The sequence below is a fragment of the Cavia porcellus genome, unplaced genomic scaffold (genome assembly GCF_034190915.1).
Source record: "Cavia porcellus strain 051 isolate PalLab524CR breed Dunkin Hartley unplaced genomic scaffold, mCavPor4.1 scaffold_14, whole genome shotgun sequence".
NCBI classification, from domain to species: Eukaryota; Metazoa; Chordata; class Mammalia; order Rodentia; family Caviidae; genus Cavia; species Cavia porcellus.
The window spans coordinates 35549153-35571975 of NW_026947497.1; the positions used below are offsets into that span (position 1 = coordinate 35549153).

At 37.7% G+C, this 22823-nt stretch overlaps 1 protein-coding gene across 4 annotated transcripts in view; it reads left to right on the forward strand.

Moving 5' to 3' along the window:
- The first annotated feature begins 4118 nt into the window (after positions 1–4118).
- The window catches only part of Prmt9 (protein arginine methyltransferase 9), a 32132-nt gene continuing 13427 nt past the window's right edge, over positions 4119–22823 (forward strand). Inside the window, exons 1-8 of one of the 4 annotated variants that reach the window (XM_003476829.5) lie at positions 4119–4493; positions 7559–7707; positions 10754–10990; positions 11483–11650; positions 14076–14178; positions 15475–15581; positions 19758–19950; positions 21110–21293. In XM_003476829.5, coding sequence (XP_003476877.1) covers positions 4302–4493; positions 7559–7707; positions 10754–10990; positions 11483–11650; positions 14076–14178; positions 15475–15581; positions 19758–19950; positions 21110–21293 — 1333 coding nt within the window. In that variant the 5' untranslated portion in view covers positions 4119–4301. Of the gene's footprint in view, positions 4494–7558; positions 7708–7728; positions 10374–10753; positions 10991–11482; positions 11651–14075; positions 14179–15474; positions 15582–19757; positions 19951–21109; positions 21294–22823 lie in introns of those variants that run through there. The other 3 variants (XM_063260804.1, XM_063260805.1, XM_023560368.2) reach the window with 3 other exon arrangements.

Genomic DNA, 22823 nt, shown 5'->3' on the forward strand with positions numbered 1-22823 from the left:
GAATCCAGTCCGCGGGGGTGAGGGGCCCAGAAGACAGGTTCTCCAGCATGGCAATGGTGTAAGGCGCAGTCGGCCCAAAGGTTGTAACTGCATTTTTAAGTTCTCTAATCTGCTTTATCTCAAAAGGCTCCCATGCATTACGTCCCTGGCCCATAGCTACTTGTACAGGAAATATCCCGTAGGGGCCACTATCTATCCCAGGTGGTGGATGTACCTCATGAGACAAACGTCCCCCCTGCCAAAGCCGCCTGTAAAAATACCGACCCGCCGGCGGCGGAGCATAAGACGGCGGCCATGATTGGGCGGAAAATGGGGGCCCGTGCATCACTTCCTGTTCTGGCGAAGGGGAAGGGAGCTCCCGGGCGGCCGCCTCGCGGCGAGGGATCGCCTCCGGGAACACCCCCCAAGGTGGGGCGGAAGGCTTCGCCTCCCTCTCGCGCCGGGGAGCGCTCAGGAGCTCCCTACTCCTCCGCAGACCAAGTTGAGCGGAGCGCAATTCACGGCGCAACGCTGGGAAAGAACCCTGCGACTCCTTATTGAGCGACTTAGGCTCCTGACAGCTGGTCTCTTTGGCCTCCTTGCCATTCAACTTTCCCTCGTCCTCGGAGTCAGACGACTCCGAGGCTAGAGCCCCGTCCTTCTCCTTAGCATCTTTGTTCCCCTTGACGGGCCCCTCTCGGGAGCTCCCCGACTGGGCCTGCTCAAATACCCTGCGTACTTTTGTAAGCTCTTGAGAGCTTTCTCCACAACCACCCTCGCTCTTAGTGTTGCTACCTAGCATGTTTCCCATCTTTTAATATGTTACTCACCGCGTGAGGCCCAAGGAATCCGCCACTTACGCGTGAGCCTGAGGGGAGTCTAAAAGCCCTGTAGGTGCGCGCCACCCAGAGCCCAGGCTTATCCCCAACTCACCTGTCTCGCAGCTCTGTACTGGAGCGTTGTCCGCTGTCACGTCTCGGGGGTGATCAGTCCCCGTACGGGCCACCAAATGTCGATGTCGCTCCTGGCCGGCAGGAAGGACACACGACAAAGTCTGGCAGTGGACAACCTTTTCTTTTATTTTTCTTCTCCGTACAGCCTGCCCTGGGATCGCTCCCAGCCGAAGCCTCCTTTGGTCCGCTCCCCGCGGCTCCTTCTGGGCTTCTACTTCCGGGCTTCTTCTTCCCCCCCAGGGGTGGCACCAGTATATATACGGATACAGTGTCCAATCATGTTAAAGTAAGCAAGGCAAGCTGATTGGCTAACATCATCAGTTGCCAGGCAGACTATATTGTTGAGCGGGTTGCTTACGCGGTAAGCAGGAAACTAACGTGCTCGATGGGAGGGGTAATCTATCTCAGGCTTTACTCTTTACTACAGGCCTCACGTCCGCCAAATGAGGCGACCGGGCTCGGGGCTGCGGCTCCCAACAGAAAACCATTATGAAAAGTGTTTCCAGAGAATCAACAGCACACCATATTTCCCTCTAGTTATGCTTTTTATGCTGCTGGCAACAGCCCTCAGGTGGGCTTTCCATATCTAGAACCACGCTGATTCAGTTCAGCTGGGTGTTACAAGGTGACCATTCATTAAGCCACCACAGTTTGTGTGACTTTCTTTGTTTGGCATGTATAGTCTATGGAAATGTTGCCCATGATCTGGTGAAAGACAACCACTGTTAAACCAGTCTCTGAGTCAGCAGTGATGTTACATAACAGTGAAGTTTTTCTTAGAACCCAAAAACAGGGTGAGAAGAAACATACAGATGAAGAAATCAGATTTCAGAGATATTTAAAGATGATCATGTAGTTGTGTGGAGGAGTGGCTATTATGAACAAAGAAATACTTTAAAGGAAATCTGATTAAGTATTAGGAAGTAAAATGTACATTTTGTGTTTGTTTTGAAGCACTTTAGGTTGTATATATTGGAAGACAGAAGCTTCAAAAGGACTGAAAAGGTAATTACACTAAATACAGTTAATTTTCAGTAAAGATGAACAGACTTAAATTCTCAGTCGCAATTAGGACTGATGCAATAAAGGAACAGAAAATATTTTCTATTCCATTTTCTTAGGATGCCACTCCCATTTTTGCAACACGAGGATGGCCCCATACCGTGTTTAAGTTATATTCTACAAAGAAATGTAAATAGCCTATGTTTTTTTCTATCATTTTACCTTAGTGAGACCTGGAAGCTCAAAAAATTATCTGAAGTATTTCAAGTGGGCAGGAGGTCTTTCTTACAACTTTTTAGCAGTAGTCACTGCTCGTAGGCTGATACCACAGGTGATGAAACAACCAAAATGGCTCCTTTCAACCAAAGTTGGCTTCTCTGTATCTCCTCCATCTCTTAGCCTACATGCACTTTGTAAAAATATGTCCAATTTAAACTCAGGTTATCTGTAGAAGGCATATCCTGTAATTAAAAGATAATTTATAAAGTCATGTAGTTGAAGCAGGGGCTTACTCGGTCACAATTTAGTCTCAGTGATTTCTTCTCTAAAACAAATTTTTGGAGTTTGGGGTATCTCTCTCTGCTTTCTGGTAAGAAGTTTCAGCCAATTACATTTGACTCTAAAAGGATAAAGTTTGCATACACCTCTGAGCAAACGTTTACAGGTCCAAGTAACCTAATTTTTAACGATCCCGCTAACTTCTAAGTGATTCTAGATATAGTAACAATGAATAGAGTTAACTAAAATGGTTTTATGTATTAAACAATTTTGATTATAGAAGTGACTAAAGTGGGAAAGAGCTTTATTAGGCCTTTTTGTGAAAAAAAAAATTGTTTTTGGCAGTCTTGAGGGTTGAACCCAGCAAAGCTAGTCTCACTGCATCTGGGCTTGAATCTTGATCAGTCTCAGCTCCTAAAGTGCAGCGATAGGTTGGGGTGTGTGTGTGTTTGTGTGTATGCACTGGACGCTGGGCCTTTATAAAAAATTAAGATCCCGCTCTCCAACTTGACACTGGGTCACTAAATCGCTAAGCTTCTCAGGCTGGGCAGCTAATGCATGATCTTTCTGCTTCCTCTCAAAAACTGGGATTATAGGCATAGACCATTCATTATACCTGGGTGGCATTTCAGTCTTCTTAGGGAAATGCCACATGGTTAAGTCCCAAATTACAGAAAGCACTAATTAAGAATGGGCAAGAAATAATGACATGGGTGTTTGGGAAAATTTACTTCAGAACGTGTGAGTGAGATGTACTTTCTATTACAATGAAAAACATCAGTGTCCTTATTTTGTCCCATAATCTGCTAGGTTCAAAGGTTTCTGAAGTGGTTAAGAATAGGTCCTGCCTTGAGAAACTTTCTGTTTAGACGGGCAGGTCACAGTGCCCTGAACTGGATCCTGAAGAACTGACTAGAATATACATAGGCAGATGCTCAGAAAAAAGAGTGGATCAAATAATCAGATCAAAGAGAAGGCAAAACAACATGGAAAAGATGGGATTTTTGAGAACGGGAGGAACCCCTAAAGGTTGTTAGATACAAAACATGTTTTATTTATAAGGTATTCGTACAAACACATTTGAAAATGGTAAAAATGACTTTAGCTGTAATTCTTACTCCCACCCTCTCCTTTAAGTTCTGAATCTATACCTCAGGGGCCACTTTGGAAGAACACTCTTAATATAACAGGTGGTTAACAAATTTGTATTCGGTTCGTACCCGCGCCACTAGTGCCACTGTTTGCGTGAGCTTAACAAGTTACTTTTCAGGACGTCACTTTTCGCACCTCTAAAATGAATATGACCCTAAGGCCCACCTCATGAGGTTCTGTGGGAATGATTTACAATCAATCGCGTGAAAATATTTTCGCTACCACACATCAGGCGATTGTTTCTTCGTTCCTTCCATAATCCAAAACGCCTTAAAAGTCACCCAAAAGCGTGGCGGGCACAGCGTGGCAATGACTGAGCGTACAGAATACAGATCTGTATTCGCCCTCAGTCTGGGGATTAGCTGTAAAGGGATGTTAAAAGGGACTTGTTCTGGGGAGGAAAGTCGGAGAGGTACCCACAGGGTGGGAGATGACGTCATCACGTCGTGCGTGCTGACGTCCATTTTGCGTGCGCCGCAGCCGGCGTCTTCAGGCACTGCGCGTGCGCCGCGGCCTGCGTTGTGTGCGCCGCCTCGCTCCCTACCAGAGGGCGGGGCTTCCGCCTGGCTGAGGTGGGCGCGCGCAGCTGTAACGGAAGAGTAACGGTTCTGTGTTGCCCTACTTGTAATCGGTTACTTGAGGGGGTGGCAGCGAGACTGTTTTCTCGTCCCTTTACGAAACCGTAGTCCTTGTGGTCATCCAAGCTGTGACTCGGTCATGTCGAAGGCGCTGCCCGAAAGGCCCCGCCGGGGCGCGGGAGATGGCTCTGGGACAGCTGGCCGGGACGAGCTGGTGTCGCGGTCCTTGCAGAGCGCGGAGCACTGCCTGGGGACCCAGGACTTCGGCACTGCATACGCCCATTACCTCCTTGTGCTCAGCCTGGCGCCAGAGCTGAAGGAGGACGTGAAGGTGAGGTCTCTTCTTTCACCTGGTAGCAGATGTTAAAAAAAAAAAAAAAAGGCAAATAACCAAGTAAATAAAAAACCAAAAGCAGGAGAGGGAGCCCTACCTAGGTCCGTGGGTTGTGGCTGCAGTTTACTGATGTTCGTTGTTTATTCTCGACTGGATTTTAATCAGACCCACGACAATCCTGTTTGCTCTACTTTTGAAATTATGCCTAGAATTTGCCACTTTTCACCACCTTCTTTACCACGCTGGCTCAGGCCTCAGTCCTCGGCCAAGTGTTGGCTGTAGGTTTCCGGCTGATCTCTGTTTTACAGTCTTTCTCAACCCAGCCAGCTTTTTGTAACAAGTCAAAGCTACGACTTTTCTGTTTTAAAACTTAAAATTCCAAAGGTCCTCGAATTGTGAGTGAAGCCTTAGGCTTTTGCCCCACCTGTATCTGACTTAAGCACGCCTGTCTTCAGGCCTTTGCAACTGTAACTACTGAGTGTAGAAGGAAAATTAGGTTTCCTCTAGTCGAATAAAATGTATTTAGCCTAAAGTATTCTTTAGTTGGTGATACATCTTTAAAGGTCAGTAATTGATTATTTGCAATAGTTTGCATGTTGAAATACTGTACATTTGTTCAAGTAGTTTTAGAATCAAAGTTTCTGAAAATGATTTAAATACACAGTTTTCAGTATATATGCTGCCAATGCAAGTACAAATACAGTTTTCAGCTGAAGGCTACTGAGGTTGTTTTTTAGTCTTAGCACTGTTGGCATTTTGGTTGGGATAATTCCTTTTGAGGAGCTCTCCTGTACATTCTTCTGTACAGCAGCTAGATGTCAGCAGCGTAGACTTTTACAGTTCACCAAAGGAGGTTACTGACTACTGAGATAGCTTGGTCCTCCGTGTAAGCTGCACTGGATCAACGCAGGTGCTGTTTGATAGTTATCTCTTCTATAAACAGGGCCAACGTCTGTCTTAAAGATGTTTAGTGTATATTTAAAAAATGTGTAAAGCATTGCAGTACTCGACATTCAATGTAAGGTTCAGTAACTTATTCTGATTCCTGTAGAACAAAGTTTATGTGTATATGTATTTTACGCAAGTCCTGTTACACTACTCCCTCTGTTCCCTATAACCAGAGGCGGGTCACACCAAGCCCCTTATTATCTTTAGGGCCCCTGGTTCATTTTAAATAGTCTCTGTTTTTCCCTCACACACTAGAATTTTGTTACTTTTTCCTGTCTCTGACTCCTTCAGAACTGAATTTCAAGTACAGCCCTTCTGTATAAAGCAAGTAAAGATGATTAAAAAGTGTTTGCTGTATGAGATGCAGCCTGTGAGAGACTGGGCTTGAGGTGGTAAAATTAATTTACCAGCTGTCAGGAAGCATAGAAAAGTTAAAAATTTATTGATACACAAGAGACCAGCAAGTACCCTAAAGAGTTCCAGGAAAGCAACTCTTGATACACTGCAGAGTTCCAAGAAAGGAATGTGATGCCAGAGAGAAAGTAGGAACCTTTATATTTGATTTTAATGTGAGGAGGGAATTCAGAAAGGTCACACCAGAAACGCTTTCATGAGGTTATACTCATTTTATTTTCTGTCCATGTCAGTTCTGAGGTGTTGTATGAAGACTTGAGTCCTTTTTGACCCTTATTATTTTGAGAAACAATCCTACCAGGTACAGTTGATTAACAAATCTGTAAAGACTAAGATTTGTGGTCAAGGAAATCAGTAAAATAAATAAATACATATACACACATATTATGTGTATTATATACAAATGAATGAATAAAAGGAACTTTTGATATTACATTGGGAAAGAGAAGAAATGGTAACTGTTAAGACATAAAAAGCAGTTAGAGCCTCTAATAATATATGCATAATGTATGCATACGTGTGTGTGTGTGTGTGTGTGTTGCAAGGTAGAATTTTAATGTTATACTTCAGGCTCAAAATTTAGCTGCAGTGTGACCTTTGAAGAAACTGATAAAATAACCATGATTCTCCACAATATTGCTATAAGGAAGCTGGGATGTTTAGAGCTTGCCCACCTTACATAGTATTGCAGTGGCGGGAGGTATACCTGGAGTTCAGGTGACAGATTTTGCTGTAGTCCCACAAGTGGTTGCAAGAGCCAGATTAAATTGTAACAGTAGGATAGAGAGGAGGGGAAGATTGTGCTCCTTCCACCCGCAGACTAGGGATTGAGCCGAGAGCCTTGGCACTGAGCTACATATCTAGTTCTTAATTTTTGCTTTGATACAGTGATACAGGGACTTGCTAAGTCACTAAGTTGCACAAGCTGGGCTTGAACTTGCAATTTTCCTGTCCTAGAATTATGGGCTTGCAGGAAAAATTTAAAGATACTGAATAAGCACTGGCTGGATTTAAAAATATTGTATATGGAGTTAGGGGATAGCATTAGAAGATGACTTTGTGGTATGAGATAGTTTTACCTTACTCATCATTAGATGCTATGGTAAATCTCCTTTTACAGTGCCTGTATGAGGATAGGAACAGCATTTATGTCATTCATCACTGAATTCTAGCTCCTTTTTTTTTGTTGTTGTTCACCAGTTGTCGAGGACATAGTTGAATTTGGCTAAATATGAAAGGCCCAGGGACCCAGTGCCTGATTGAGATGGCCGATAGGAAGTTGTATTTGTGTGTTTGAGGATCAGAAGAAAAGGACATAATTTGATGTGTATGTAGCACCATTAACACATAGATAGATAATGTGTTGGGGATAGATGAGAGTAGAGAAGAGGGCCAAGGACAAAATCCCTGGGGAAGAGGGAGAGGAATATGAAAAAGAGGTAGGAAAGAATGAGGAGAGTGCTGTAAGAATGGAAGGAATTTCCATAGTCAAATTAATTCTACACATTATTTCCAGCTAGGTAGTAAAATTAATTCATTTGTGTGTGTATTCAACAAATATCACTCACTAAAATTAAATGCAATTCAAAATGATCACTCAGTAATAGTTAAGTTTCATTTTTTGGAAACCTCAGCTGGTGTTGGATATTCTTTCCTCTTTATGTTGTTCACTAATTCACTTTTATTTCTTAATTGTAAAGGAAACTTTTCAGTATACACTCTTCCAGTGGGCTGAAGAGCTTGATGCCCTCAATCGAATACAAGACTTACTTGGTTGCTATGAGCAGGCCTTGGAACTATTTCCTGATGATGAAGTGATTTGCAATAGTATGGGGGAGCATCTCTTCAGGTTTGTAGTAGCTTTGATATTAATTGTTAAGAATTATTCTGGATCCTGGATCAGGAGTAAACTATGGAGTAATTTGAACAAGGAAACTTTAGGGAATAATTAACAATAAAAAAGGATTGGAGTAATGAGAGCTGTATTAGTAACAAGAGAACCCAAAAGAATATAGAAATAGCAGATATCATAGCAGATTAAATATTAAATAATAAACTGCATAAAAATCATCGCTTCTGGTCTGAGCTGAGTCTCCAAGGAAGAGTTCCCCCAAAGGACTGAGAACCTGTCCTTGTTAGAGAAGACATAGCTGGGGTTCACAAGATGGCAGGGAAGTCACTTGTTGCTTTCCCAGGGAATGTGCTGGACTTTTGCCTTCTGAGGTCCCAGAAAAAGCCTCATTTGGAAAGTGTCAAATGAGAGGCGCACTTATCAGCAAACCGTCCAGCAGAGTGGAGTCCTAGGGGTGCTGCTGACTGCCATGGTCCTCAGGAGCCTAGTGCCAAAGAAGCCCTTAGCACTGGAAACAAGAAGCAAAACCATGACTCCTGTTGTGTCTCAGCAATTTGTGCTGGCTATTGGGAAAACATTAAAGGGCCAGATATATTTTTCTCACAGGCAAAAAGGAATTTTTCACACAGGAAAGAGCAATTTTGTAGTGTGTGAATAATTGACTACCTTTGATCTCCCAGACTGTTCACAGATTTGCTGATTTGCTAGGAGGCCCACAGGACTCAGCATATATTTATAGTCTTGGCTCTGATTTATTACTGTGAGAGAACCTGAAACAAAATTAACAAAGAGAAAAATTGCATGGGGCAACGTCTGAAGGAAACCAGGTTCAAGCCTCCTGAAGATGCGTTTCCTTTCTCTCACAACAATCATGACAATATCCTGAAATGTCAACCAGGGAAATTCATTAGAGTACTGAGGGGCTGACCACTTAGCCATGTCCTGCCTGGCACATACCAGAATTCTAGCCTTTGAAAGAAAAGCAGGTGACCAACATATTGTCATATTTTCTGTTGTTTGCACAATAGTGGTCATGATAATGCAAGACTATGTTTCAGGATAAATGATTTAATAGAAAATTATACCTCTGCTCATTTTAGGAAGTTTGTGACTTACTGTTGTATAGCACTTGTCTGAACATTTGCCAATCATTGAGTTAAAAATAACTGGTTTTATTTTGCTTTGGGAGATGTACTAGCAAAATTTCTAGTTCAGACGTTGATAATTCAGAATAGTGGATTGCTTTTGTTACATTTTGTCCTATTTTTCTTGGACAATAGTTTTTTATTCTGTATTACTTTTCTTAAAAAAAGAGTACATTCACATTCCCCACCAAAATAAACATTGTTCTCAGAAAAAGTCCTAAAGTAAATGACAGCTGTCTTTCATGACATTTATTTGTGAAATAAAATTGTTTAGCGTCTCACCTTAACAATCTTTTGTTAATCTAGTGGCATTGAAGAAAATGTATTTAAATTGCTAATGGACGCTGATTTTTCTAGTTAAAAGAGAAAAAGCATTCTTGCAGTTCATTGATATTATTGACATGTGTTGAGTCTTTCAATGTGAGATATTTTGAGAGTATTATATAATTTTAGGTTAGCATTACAATTTAAGAAAATGGATGGTGTATTAAGTATCAAACCCAAAGGAAACACCAACTGAGGAAATTAATTAGGAGTATGTTTGGCATTGATTCAACAGATTGATCATTGATAATTGGAAATATTTTAATATACATTGGTAAGTTGGTCTCAATGAATTGTGATTTTTATACAGTATATTTCATACAATGGTAGTTGTACCATAAGATCTAGATAGCTCTCTCTTCAAAATAAAATGAATTTATGTTAACCTTAAACATTTTAATTTTAACTTGAAATATGAGTGCCAGTCATTTGACACATTTAATTAAGGTGTGGTCCCTTGAATTCTAGAATGTCTTTTGCTTATACCATACCAAGAATGAATAGTATGATTTCCTTAAAATGGACAATGCCTAAAGAATGCTGGTAAGTAGTATGAGTAAAAAGAATTCTAGCTCAATTTTGTTCAAATTACTAGTTTCAGATACGTACAGAATTTGAATATTTAGAAATATATACAGCAGTTATGACATTGCCATAAATCTAAGCAGATGGTTAGGAGCTCTCACCCTGAATGAACTGGCTTGGGTTCTGCTGAAAGCAAATGTTATAGGAGCTACATGGGTCTACAAACAATTTAATATTTTAAAAAAGGGAAAAGGAGTTCCTCACTAGTTTGAGAAACAATATTCTAGATGGTTTGATGAGTTTTTCTCTCTATGATTTTCTTTTTTTTTTTTTTTTTTGGTACCAGGGATTGAACTCATGACCTCACGCTTGCCAGGCAGGCGCTTATGCCGCTAAGCTAAATCCCCAGCCCCAACTCCCTATGATTTTTTTATTCTCACATCTAATTTAGTAATAATTTTTGAAGTGACTTCCTTTGTTTTTTCCTAAAGCATTTAATGTTCTTAGACTAAACGGTTGTCTCTTTACAGTCATGTGTATTTGCTCCCTTTAAAAATTAACCAGGACGTGAGTTCTAGTACCAATGCATCTGGTACAAACTGGTTTGGCAGCGAATATGACTGACTCTCAAAGGCCATTCCTCTCAACTGTGGAGAGAAAGAAATGCAGGTACATTGGAAAGAACTTACTTGCCATGGGCGTTGATACATGTTATGGAAGGAGAGGCTTCCAGGAAGAACTGGTGTTCTGGCAAGTTGGCGAAATGGAAGAGGACCAAAGAGCTTTCTTTATTATACTTCATATAATTCAATATTAAATAGTGATTAGAATGCGTAAATGTAGGAGGGGTTCAGCAAACAGTCATGAGGGTTGCAGTCTTTGGGGAAAACTTTTCCAAGGAGGTAGCCTTCTACCTTCTTTGGGCTTCGATGTGCTGGTAAGCGATTCTCCGGCCAGGTGATTGGCACAAACAAAGGTGTTGTAATTGATGGCATCTAATATATTGAGTATATTTTATCTTTGTCTTTCATTGTTTTATTCTACTTTAGAATGGGCTTCAGAGATGAAGCAGCTGGGTATTTTCATAAAGCAGTGAAGCTAAACCCTGATTTCAGTGATGCAAAGGAGAATTTTTATCGCGTTGCAAACTGGTTGGTGGAACGCTGGCACTTTATCATGCTTAATGACAGCAAGAGGAATATGATTTATAATGCAGCAATCCAAAAGGCAGTGTGTTTGGGATCCAAAACGGTTTTGGACATTGGAACAGGAACTGGAATTCTGAGGTTTGCTATAATTGTATTTTAATTATATATATATATATATATATATATATATATATATAAAAATATAAAAGATTTGCCACATATACTAAATTGAACATTGAAGTTTTAACATGGTAATCATTTCTTATAATCTTGTTATTGATACATCTGGTACTGTATTTTCTCACTGATTTATTAAGAACTAGTGAAAACTGCTAAGAGAAGTTTGGGATTATTGAAATTTTAAATAATGTATTTTAAGAATATTTTTTGTATTAACATTCTTGTAAAATCTAAAAAGCCTGTTAGTATTCTTCATACCAGTAGTGTCTTAATAGAATGACTGTTGTGCCTTATTGAATGTTTTAAGAATCTTAGTTCATTTTGAATGCAGAAGTGTTAAAGAATAAAAAGAAAACTTCATGTTTAAAGTGTCTAATTCCCTTGAAATTTGAAGTTACTGTTTTTGGATTACTATTACTATTTCTGATAGAACATTTCCCCCCTTTGTAGCATGTTTGCTAAGAAAGCTGGAGCTCAATCAGTGTATGCCTGTGAAGTATCCAAAACAATGTATGAACTTGCCTGTGATATAGTGGCAGCAAACAAGATGCAAAAGGGGATACAGCTCCTACATATGAAGTCACTTGACATAGAAATCCCAAAACACATTCCTGAAAGGTATTCTACTCTAAAATGATTTTATTGTTTATAATTTATAGTTTTTAAAAATTAGGATATGCTTCTAGTTTCTACCCTAACAAAAACTCTAACACCCCTTTTTATAAAGTATAGGATATAAGAATCAGATTTTCAGCATGATGTCATCTGCTCCATGAAACATATTTAAAATCTTGAGAAAAATATGTTAGAGGAATTGAGTAAAAAAACAACTTGATTTTAGCAAGTTTATTTCTGTTAATTTCAGTGTTCTGATTTGTAGAGATGGATAATAATTATATATGATGAATAACTTTATATATGATGAATAACTTTAAAAATTATTCTTAGAAATTGAACATGAATCAGACTCAATGCACTTATCACATTTTGTGTTAATATTCATATTTACAATGAAAGCTTTGGAAATGTCAGTTGCCAATGTATTTTGACATTGTATAATTCAAATACTTTGAATGTAATTCCTAAGTTTTTGTTTTTTAGTGTGTTTTTATATTTCATATCACAAGGGTGATGGAATTTTAGAACTAGAAGAAATTTAAAAATCATCTGCTGTAAGCCAGGCGTGGAAGCATGTTCTTGTAATCCCAAGATTCTGGGAAACCGAGGCAGGAGGATCAAAAATGTGAGCCCTGCCTGGGTATCTTAGACCGCATCTCAAAATGAATATGAAAAGGGCTGAGAATGTAGCTCATTGTGAAGGCCTTGTGTTCGGTACCCAGTAGAGCTAAAACAACCCTCTCCCCCAAGCTCCAGCAAAAACATACAACTACACACAGAAAACCTAAAATTGGCTCAACATTTTTTTTTTTTGGTGACAGGGTCTTGCCACGTAGTTCAGGTTGACCTTGAATTCACTGTGTAGTAGAGTCTGACCTTGAACTCACAGTGATTCTGCTGCCTTAGCAACTGCTGGGATTACAGGTGTCTGCCACCATGCCTGGCCTCAGCATTACCATTTTAGAGATTTTCTCTCTGTGTTTTGTTTCATTCTCTCTCTATATGTAATACTGTTTGCATAGTACTTATACTTTTCAAGTGGTCTCTATATCTAAGTCTCAAGAAAGACGCATATTAGATTACTAATGCAGGTGTATGTCCATTTTATAGAAAACAAAAGCAGACCATCCTGAATTGTCTTAGTCTTCAGGTTGCCGAACAAAGTACCACAGACTCAGTAGCTTAAATAAGAATAAACACTTAGCTTCTCCGGCGAGGGGTCTCTTCCTTGCAGATGGCCTCTTGTGGTTTCATCTGGTAGCTTTTCCTCTCCAGTGTGTGATCTCCAGTGTCTCATTCTTTTGGAAGGACACTAGTTTTCTGTTGGCTTAGTGCTCCACTTTGATGGCATCATTTAACATGAATACCTTAAATGTAGTCATTTCAGGAGTTAAGGTTTTTAACACAAGACTTAGGGGGGACAAGATTAAGTCCATACTATGAATCGAAAGTTACTTTTGTTCAATTCCTGTTTTTTTCACAGATAAAGTTGTAAACATATCTCCTGATTTTGAATCAGGTGATATGAATTCTAATTCAAACTCTGCTTTAGCAGATCATTACACTTCAGGATGTGGGACTAGATATTTGAGATACCTTCCACATTCTAAATATGAACAACTGTAAATACAATATATTCTGTATATTCAAACAATACTGGGTTTAGGCACTGTGGAGGTACAAAAGTCATTCCTGCTTTTCTAGGTGCAGATAGCCTGGCTGGAAGTTAAGGAATGGTGGTGAAACTTTGCTTTATTTTCAAGTTACAGAAATGAATGATGGCAGTAACAGCTAGAGTAACTCAGAGAAGGGAGAAATTGTTTTGGTATGTTTTTAGGTAGAACTTTTTTGAAAGTAAGAATAGGCAGAAGGATGGACTGAGCTTTTGTAAAGATCCAAGGAAGGAATAATAAGTAGGTTCAGTTAACTATGAGAGGCAAACTTGAGTAATACAGTGTCACAGAAGATAGAAGCTGAATATTTGAGAGGAAGGGCTCTCGCCTGCTTTAACTTGTAAATAAAAGCAAATGGCAACTGGAAAAGATAATTTTGATAAGCCAAGAGCTATTAGTGATACAGAATATTCTTATGGAATATTAGAGTTAGAACAGTTACTTGGCTTTAAGGAAGGAGCCTGGGAAGATAATGGTGACGAACTGATTAGGCAGTGAAACAGCCTGAGGAGGCAGATTGCCAGGGGAGTGTGTTGTCAGCCCTGCTGCAAACCAAGGAGATGGGGCCAGAGGAACACAGAGGAGCTGAGCAGCATTCGAGTTAAGGTTCAGGGCGAGATATTAAAGTGAAATGTATTAGAAAATTTTACCTGTGAACTGTTTCTGTAATTATCTCTTCTCTCAGCTTTAACATCTTTATATAAATAGCATTATATTTTACTCACACATATCTTTAAAAAATCATTCTATAGAGTGTCCCTAGTTGTAACAGAAACTGTCGATGCAGGTTTATTTGGAGAAGGAATTGTGGAGAGTTTGATTCATGCATGGGAGCATTTACTTTTGCAGCCAAAGGTAAGCAGCACAGAAACACTTAACTTTGATTAAGAATTCATTTTTTCTTGGGAGGTGAAAATAAGAGGACTGCAAGTTTGAGGCCAGTCTAGGCAATTTAGTGAAACCTCTGTCTCAGAATTTCAAAAAGGGTTAGGGATGTAGCTCAGTGGTAGAATGCTTTGCTTGCCCGATGTGTGCAAGGCCCAGGGTTCAACCCCTTTACTACTCATCCCTAAAAAAGAAAAAAGACTTTACTACTATTTATTGAAATCTCCTAGAGTGTCTGTAAAGCAGTGTGAAATACATTTCTCTCTTGTTAAGGTACATAGTCTGTAGTTGGAAAGAAATCAATGCCCAAAACATTTAATAACAACATAATACAGTGTATTATGTGTCCAAAGGAGAATAAAGGTGGAAAGTACTCTTGAGAAGAAGGTAGTCATGGTGGTGCATGCCTGTAATCCTAGATTTTGGAAAGCTGAGGCTGGAGAATCTGAGTCTGAGGCCAGCCTGAACTACTTAGTTCAAGGCCACTCTAAACCATATAGCAAGATTTGCCTCAAAAAAATCCTCATACAGGAATTCATAGGAATTAGGGTTACCTTGTGGAAGGACTGATGTAGAATTCTTGAGAATGGTTTATTTTTTATTTTGTAATTTTTTTCCAAATCCATTTTATTTTAAGGAAAAAAAAATAAAATTTCAAAACACATCAGTCAGGAGGCAACAATGGTATATCATACATTGCACACTGTCATCCCCAAATCATTTGAGAATGGTTTTAAAAGGAAGGTAATTTCAGTTTCTTAGCCCTCATTGCTTGGAACTTGGAAGGGAATATAGTGATATAGAGTTGGTATAATTTTAAGGGACTTACTGAACCCAGTCTGATTGGATAGGACCAACCCTGATATTTGCATTGAAATCCTCTACAGTAACTCACAAATCTTAAGATATACAATATATAATATGTATTATGAATGAAAGGGTTTTAACATGTAATAAAAATTATTTACAGAAAACAATTTAAATTTAAAATAACGAGTTAAATTGTAAAAAACATTTTTTTGAGTAGGTAATGATTTTACATGCTCAGAGTCATATCCAAAGGCCTTCTATTATAGCTGTTTCCCTCTCTCCTTTGTAAAAGCAGAAAATATATATGTATATACATAGTAGTGAACATACCTTTTAAGTAAAAAGATCCTTAACTTACCTCTACTTACTACTTTTCAATTTTTTTCCTAATTTACATAGCTTGTCATTATATACACTTTTTTCATACTTGTAATATTTTTGTTGTTATATTTTCAGATTAAAGGTGAAAGTGGTAATTGTGAGAAGTATGGGAAAGTTATACCAGCAAGTGCTGTTATATTTGGGATGGCAGTAGAGTGTGTAGAGATAAGAAGACATCATAGGTAAGTGACTAATAAATATTAAAAAACAGTAATTTTAAAGCGAACATACCTCAAAGATTATTTAGTGCATAGTTGTATTAAAGATTTATACTTTTCTGACCTTTAAATTCATGATATTTAGTCATAAAAGATTTATGCATGTTTTAAAATAAAGTTCTATAATTAAAGCCTACTTTCTTACGGAAAGTGAATTTTATACAGTTCAGCATTTAGTTATGATAGGTTAATGTAGAAAGATACTAAGTTCAGATTGACTTTAGGTGAAGTTGGAGTAGCAATTTCCAATGTGACAATACATTTTAATTATTTTTTGATAGCTTCATTACTATTATAAAAGCAGTTATATTTTTATTGCATGTTGTAGGAATGTTTAGGTTTGTAGGCATAGCACATGATGAGAGCAAATTGAATAAATGACTTTGTGCTTGTTAAATATCAACTGTGTAAATAAGCGTATGTATAAGTTCAGTTTGTTTCAAAATATGGGAAATATATTTGCCAAATATATTTGCCTTTTATTTGTAAGTCTCCCTGCGTAGATAGGTTTGGTTCATGATTTCTTTGTTTGTTTGTTTGTATTTTTGGTTTTTTGAGGTAGGGTCTCCTTACGTAGTTCAGGATGTTCTTGAAGTTAATAGTGTAGCCGCAGCTGGCCTTGAACTTAAGGCAATCCCTACCTCAGCCTCTGGAGTGCTGAAATCACAGGAATGCACCACCACACCCAACTTGGTTCTTTGTTTCTTAAAGTCAGTCTCCTAATGTTGTAAGTTTAGAATTTTAGGTTGTTTCCACTTAGCAGCTTTGAAGAGCCAGGGTACATATCTCTGAACTCCATGTCTTTTGTGGACCTTTGTGTTTATTATTTTCTTAGGATAAGTTCTTTAATAAGAGATTGTTGAGTTAAAGAGTGGTATATTTTTTAAGCTACTTAAACACATTGCATTATCCACCAGAAATGAGGTATCTTTTTGAGATTTCTTGCTGTATTGTGCCTTAGATAGTTCCTCCCTATGTTTTATAGGAAAACTCCTATAATTGTTTGCATAAGCAAAACAGAATTCTGGGGGCTGTTGTCTATCATTTTGAAAAAAGATAACTTCATCATTGGTGCTTTTTTTTTTTTTTTGTGTGTGTGTGTGTGTGTGTGTGTGCGGCTGGCTGTACAACAGAAGCACCAAAAGGAACTTTTGCACATTTTGATTGAGTTGGTCTGAGTGAGGCTCTGGGTACTCCCCTCCCCCCCAAATTTAGTAGTTTGGATTGAGGATTGTGAAGAAAGGTGCTATAAAGATACATATGAGTGATACTGTTTTACCTGGTGGAAACATTTGTAAATTATAAAAATTACTATGGATCCTAATGAATCTAATGCTCACTCAAATAAGCAAGTAGTTAAAAATAACTAAGAAAACTGTGAAATGAGTTACTAGATATAAAAACACAAATAAAATCAGACTATATTGATACAGAGAAAAATACATCAGTGTAACACTATATAAAATACCGAAATAAAATCAGACTACTGATACAGAGAAAAATACATCAGTGTAACACTCAAAAAAAATCTAGAAATGAACTTGAAATTATATGGATTTTGTAATATGATATAGGTGTGATATTTCAGATCAGTGGGGTGAAGATAAACTGTTTAGTATATGGAGATGTTATGCATCATTTGGGGAGAAAATTTAGAGTCTTTTAATTCTGGATGAATTGAATTATAAGTGAAAGAATGCATTAAATGATGAATGCTTTCCAGAGCAAAATATAGCATAAGCTCCAGAAATTTCCAGCAATATGGAGGCGATTGGTGAAAGATGCAGTATTACAAAGTTAAAAGACAAGGAAAAAGTGAGATAACAATTTGCAACTTTTACAATAAAATATGAGTGTAATTATATATTGATCAAAAACTGAAATTAAAATCTATGTACTGATAACCTTTTTCAGTTGCTTATGTTAGCAAACGTTAAAAATGATTGATATCCTGTTTTCTTATTGACTTGGGCAGGATTTTACACTTGTATAACATTCTAGTAGCTGACTTTAGCATTTTCTAACAAAATAAAGATGTTTATTACATTCTCAGCATAGCAGCTCCACATCTGAGGGTCTGTACTGACACATACATATGTATGATGATACATAATTAAGGTTGTTGACTATGATATTGTAGTTGAACAAGACTGAGAAGTTATCTAAATGTTTATTAACAAGAAAATATTTTTTAAAAATATGTCACCCGGTGCAGTATTGTACAAGCACCTATAGGAATTAGCTAATGTGAATGTGTAGTCAGTGACGTAGTGTTCATGGGAGGAAGGCAAGGCACAGTCCTCAGAGCAGTGAGTATACCCAGCTCCCAAATCTTGCTTTCTAGTACCATTTCTTACCAAGTGGAACTGTAGGTCCTTAGAGACGTAGTTCATTCCAAGACTTGGACAGGAGAGATTCAATGATTCTGGAATATCTTTGGTCACAAAATAAGGAAGTGCTTTAAAAATAAAATATTGTGGGACATGTTTAAAAGACACAAGTATGCTTGCAGTGTCTCTGCACATGGGAAAATTAAGCACCATGCTAAAAAGGGGCTAACATTTAAGGATTAAAATCCATTTAATAAGAACCCATGAATTTTGACTAGTAAGAATCCGATTGCCTCGGAGATGAAATGAGACTAGGTTGAATGTTTTCTTTATAAGAGTGGTTGTCCTAGTCACTTCCTTCTTTGCTGAATCAACAAAACCTGACCCCTGCAACTTAAAAGAAGTTTATTTTGGCTCATAGTTTCAGAGGTTTTAGTCCATAGTGGGCTCCAAGGACAGACAGCAGGTGGAGGGGTGTCTGGTGGAGGAAAACTGCTCATGTCATGGTGGCCAGAAAACAAAGAAAAGAGACAAGAATTATACCCTTCTAGGTCATGCTCCAATGACCCCCTACAGCCAGGCACCACCTGCTAAAGTCACACTGAGCTGCTGAGCTTGTTAAAGCATGCATCCACTAGTGAGGCTTGGGGGGATGTTTTTATCTAAACCATAACAATGGTGTTGCTAAAATGGTCATAAAGTATTTTTTTTTAATGATAAGTTTTGAGGCAGACATTCTGATAGCAAGTGCATAGATAATAAGTTAATGGTTTAATGAGTTTTCATGAAGTTGATATACCTGCATAAGGAGGAATCAGGTTAAAAAAAACCCCAACAGAATATTACCACCACCGCTGTAGAAAAAAATAACCCTAGATAGAAACCCCTTTCTGTAACTAGTGCCCCACACCCCAAGACTGGCCACTGTTCTGATGTCCAATATGGTGTGTTAGTGTCCCTTTTGAATTTTATGCAAGTTAATTGTAGTTTGATGTTAGTATGCATGTATTCCTATGCTTGACTTTTGCCCAACTGTATATTTTGTTATGTGTAATTTGTTCATTCTCATTGCTGACTAATATCCCATTGGATATTCATTCATCTGGTTGATGGGCATTTAGGTTATGTCAGTTAGCTATTTGAAGCAATATAGCTACAAACATCTTGCATATTCTTTTAATGATAATATGTATGAATTTCTGCTGGCTCTATTCTCAGATGTGTCAAACACTGTGAGACTTCTGTTTGTAGAGTGAATCTGGAATAGGTGTGCTCAGCTTGAGTAGGTATCATAAACAGTCTTCCAAAGGACTCTTACTGGGCTGTTGTCACCAATGCATGATACTAACTGTTGACTGTTATATTTTACCCCTCCTGCAGGTTGTATGTTATGCATTATGAGTTTTATATCATTACCCAGATGATTATTGAAGCCGAGCAACTTTTTGTATGGTCATTGGCTATTTTGTAACGTGTCTGTCTTTGTTCATTTTTGTTTTTTCTAAGTTTGTAGGAAATAAAAAATAATTATTTTGGATATGAACTTTTTAGTGAATGTGTGTTACAAGTATTTTTTTTAGTAAGTTGCATTTTTACTTGTACAGTGGCCTTATGTGAGCAGTTCTTAATTTAAATGTAGGTCTCTTATTTATTTTCCTTTATTCTTGGTATATATGTACATGTGTGTGTATTAATTTAAGAAACATTTGTCCATGACATCTTATTTCATTTTTACGTTTATGTTCCTCTGCACTCAGTATTAGATGGTGTTACTTGATTCTTAAAAAACTCTTATTTTCTCTCTCACCAGAGTGGGTAGTAAGGACATTGCTGGCATCCATTTACCAACAAATGTGAAATTTCAGAGTCCTACCTATTACTCAATAGATACTGAAGAAGCAGTAGAACCTTATACAACTGAAAAGATGAGTCGAGTTCCTGGAGGGTATTTGGCTCTGACAGAATGCTTTGAAATTATGAAAGTAGATTTCAACAATCTTCAGGTAAAAAAAAGTTTGATTACTGTTTTCAAGCTTTATATTTCACAAATTGCTTAAAATATTCCACTGGATTATCTTATGAGTTGTATGAGATTCTACTTAAAAGTATGTAAAAAAATTATTAATGAGAATTAGAATTCCTTCCTAAAAGTATTCACTTACTTTAAGTAGGAAGGAAACCTCCCTAAGATTTATTGAGAATGGCTGTGTGCCAGGTGCTTTAAATGTGTCTTAAGCAGAAGAGATTATTGCTCACATTACATAATTTTGGCCAAATTTTTCAGCATGTAAATGTAGAGGTGTGGCCCAGACTGCCTTTAAATTTGCAGTGATCTTCCTGCCTCAGCCTCCCAAGCACTGGGATTATAGGACTATATTAGATTCCTTTTCTGAAGGTCTTTAAAGTTAGATGTGAAAATTCACACATTTTAGATGAATGTGCCTTGGGGTAGAAAACTGTGAAGGTCATTTTAGCTAAAGTTTTTAAACTTAGACATTTTCTTCCGCTAGCTATTATGAGGTTGGCTCTTGAGATGGTCTAAAACTAATAATCTGATGTTGCTTGCTTAAGCTGAGCAATAGTCCTGAGCTTAAAGATCTTTCCTTATCTGACATATAACATTCCAGTAGGAATTATTAATTACCCCGAAGCTGTCCTTTTATTATTTTTAGAGTTTTTATATTAATTTTTCATTGCCCCTATCTCATTAAGGTTTTAATTTGAAAAATAATGTCTGCCTATTTTATGCTTTTAAGTAAGATGGAAGACTAGAAATGAAAAGACTCGGTTACTTTTTTTCTTTTGTTAGTCTTGGTCCTTCTTTCTCTAGGCCACTAGTTTGAAGGGCTTTTTTGTTTTCATTCTACAAATACATGTTTATAATAGAATAGTGTTACTACCCTGCCAGTTGCCTTTGCTTCTGACAACATGTCATGGACTCCTTGCTGCATCAGTAGTGTGTATTCGCCTCACTCTGATCACTAAGTGCGTGCTGTCCAGTTCACCAGGCCGAGCTCCCCATCCAGTGTGGTAGGTGGTTGGTGTATTCCCTGAGGGTGCTGCACAGAACTGGAAGCTTCAGAAGTGGACAGTGGTATGATATTGAGGCATGTGTTTGTACAATCTATAAAATCTTCTTTTTCCTTTTCTATTTTTTCTTAGGAATTAAAAAGTCTTGCAACCAAAAAACCTGATAAGCTTGGTATTCGTGTTATTAAAGAGGGTGTACTAGATGCCATTATAGTTTGGTTTGTGCTCCAGCTTGACGATGAGCACAGTTTGTCCACAAGTCCTAATGAGGAAACATGTTGGGAACAGGCTGTTTACCCTGTGCAAGAACTTACAGGTACATGTTTTTTTTTTTTTTTTTTTTGGTGGTACCTGGAATCGAAGTCAGGACCTAGTGCTTGCTTGGCAGGCGCTGTGCCACTGAGCCATGTCCCCAGCTTCGTATTTTTTTTTTTTTTAAACTTGTTGCTTTAATTTGCTGAGCATTTGAAACAGAGGCTCAGAAATTTTTTTACTTTGGTATGATGTTTTCATTTACGATAGATTGGTTCAGTCTTTCAGAATTTTATTTTTCTTTTTCAAAATAATTCTTTAATACATGTAATAAAGATTAAAATATAACAGTGTTGCATACCCTTCAGAAATACTTATTTTTAATTTGTTTATGGCTTTAAATGGTTTTTCTAGTTGTCAGTAGATGAAAGAAATGCTGGTCTGGTGACGTCTATGTAGCCCCAGGTAATAAAAATGTACACGCTAAAGTAAGTACAAAGCTTTGCAATTTCAGAATTCTACATTAAAGATATATTTTTTTTATGGAAATTTTTAAAAAAGCTACTTGGTAAGATTTAGTACATTCACAGCTGTTTATCTAGAAAGGGTTTTACCCTTTTTAAACTAGAAGGTAATATATTTTCTATTTAGCCTCTTGCAAGATCATTAAGTCAAAGAATTTGTATAGTATTGTAACTACTGTGACATTTTTGGAGTCTGGTAGGTTTGCATTCAGATCTTGGCTATGCCACTTAATCCCTGCTGGCCAGCCTTGTTCATTTCCTAGAGCTTTTGTGTATCATATGTAAAACTGGATGTGTTGTGGGAATCTTTGGAGATGATAAGCATAAAATGCCTACCCATAATGATTGGTACTCAGTAAATGACATTTTTAAATCTGTATTTATAGTAACTCTACAGCAACTTAAATGTCCTTTTTTTTTTAAATCCTGAGAGAAAGGACATTTTAAAACTTGTATTTTTAAATGGTTCTAAAACAGATGAGAAGAATTACAATTATACATTTATGCTCTAAAGTTTTACCACATATGAAAGCTCATAGAGAGGAGAATGATACAGTCCATTTTAGGTCTTAATCTGTTCTTATATTTTGAAATTTCTAAACATGTGAGTAACCTAATGGTTAAGAAATATTAACATTCTGTTGAATGTTGTCTTGTTCTTTATAAACTTTCTTTTAAAGAATGCTTCTGTAAGGTAAAGTGGAGTGTGTTACTTATCTCTGAATTTTATCTGTCTTTGTTTTTGTTTGCTTAAACACAAAGGATAATAGAGTATCCATCCCCTGCACTACTTCTACTCTCTTGCCCCTCGATTCTCCCTCCCTGATTTGGTGACATCAGGCATTTGATGATACTTACTGATTGCAGTAAAAAAACACACAAAATCCATAGTACTGTTAGTCTTAAGATTCAGTAGTAGAGCTCTTGAATATTTTACATTATGCTAAAAGTTAAGGGAATCTTTAGTCTTTCCCTAAGTAAAGCTGGTGTTGAAATTGTCCGTGTGCATATATTAAACTAACACATGTAATCTTTCTTGTAGTGATTTAAAGATTACGGAATTAGATGAG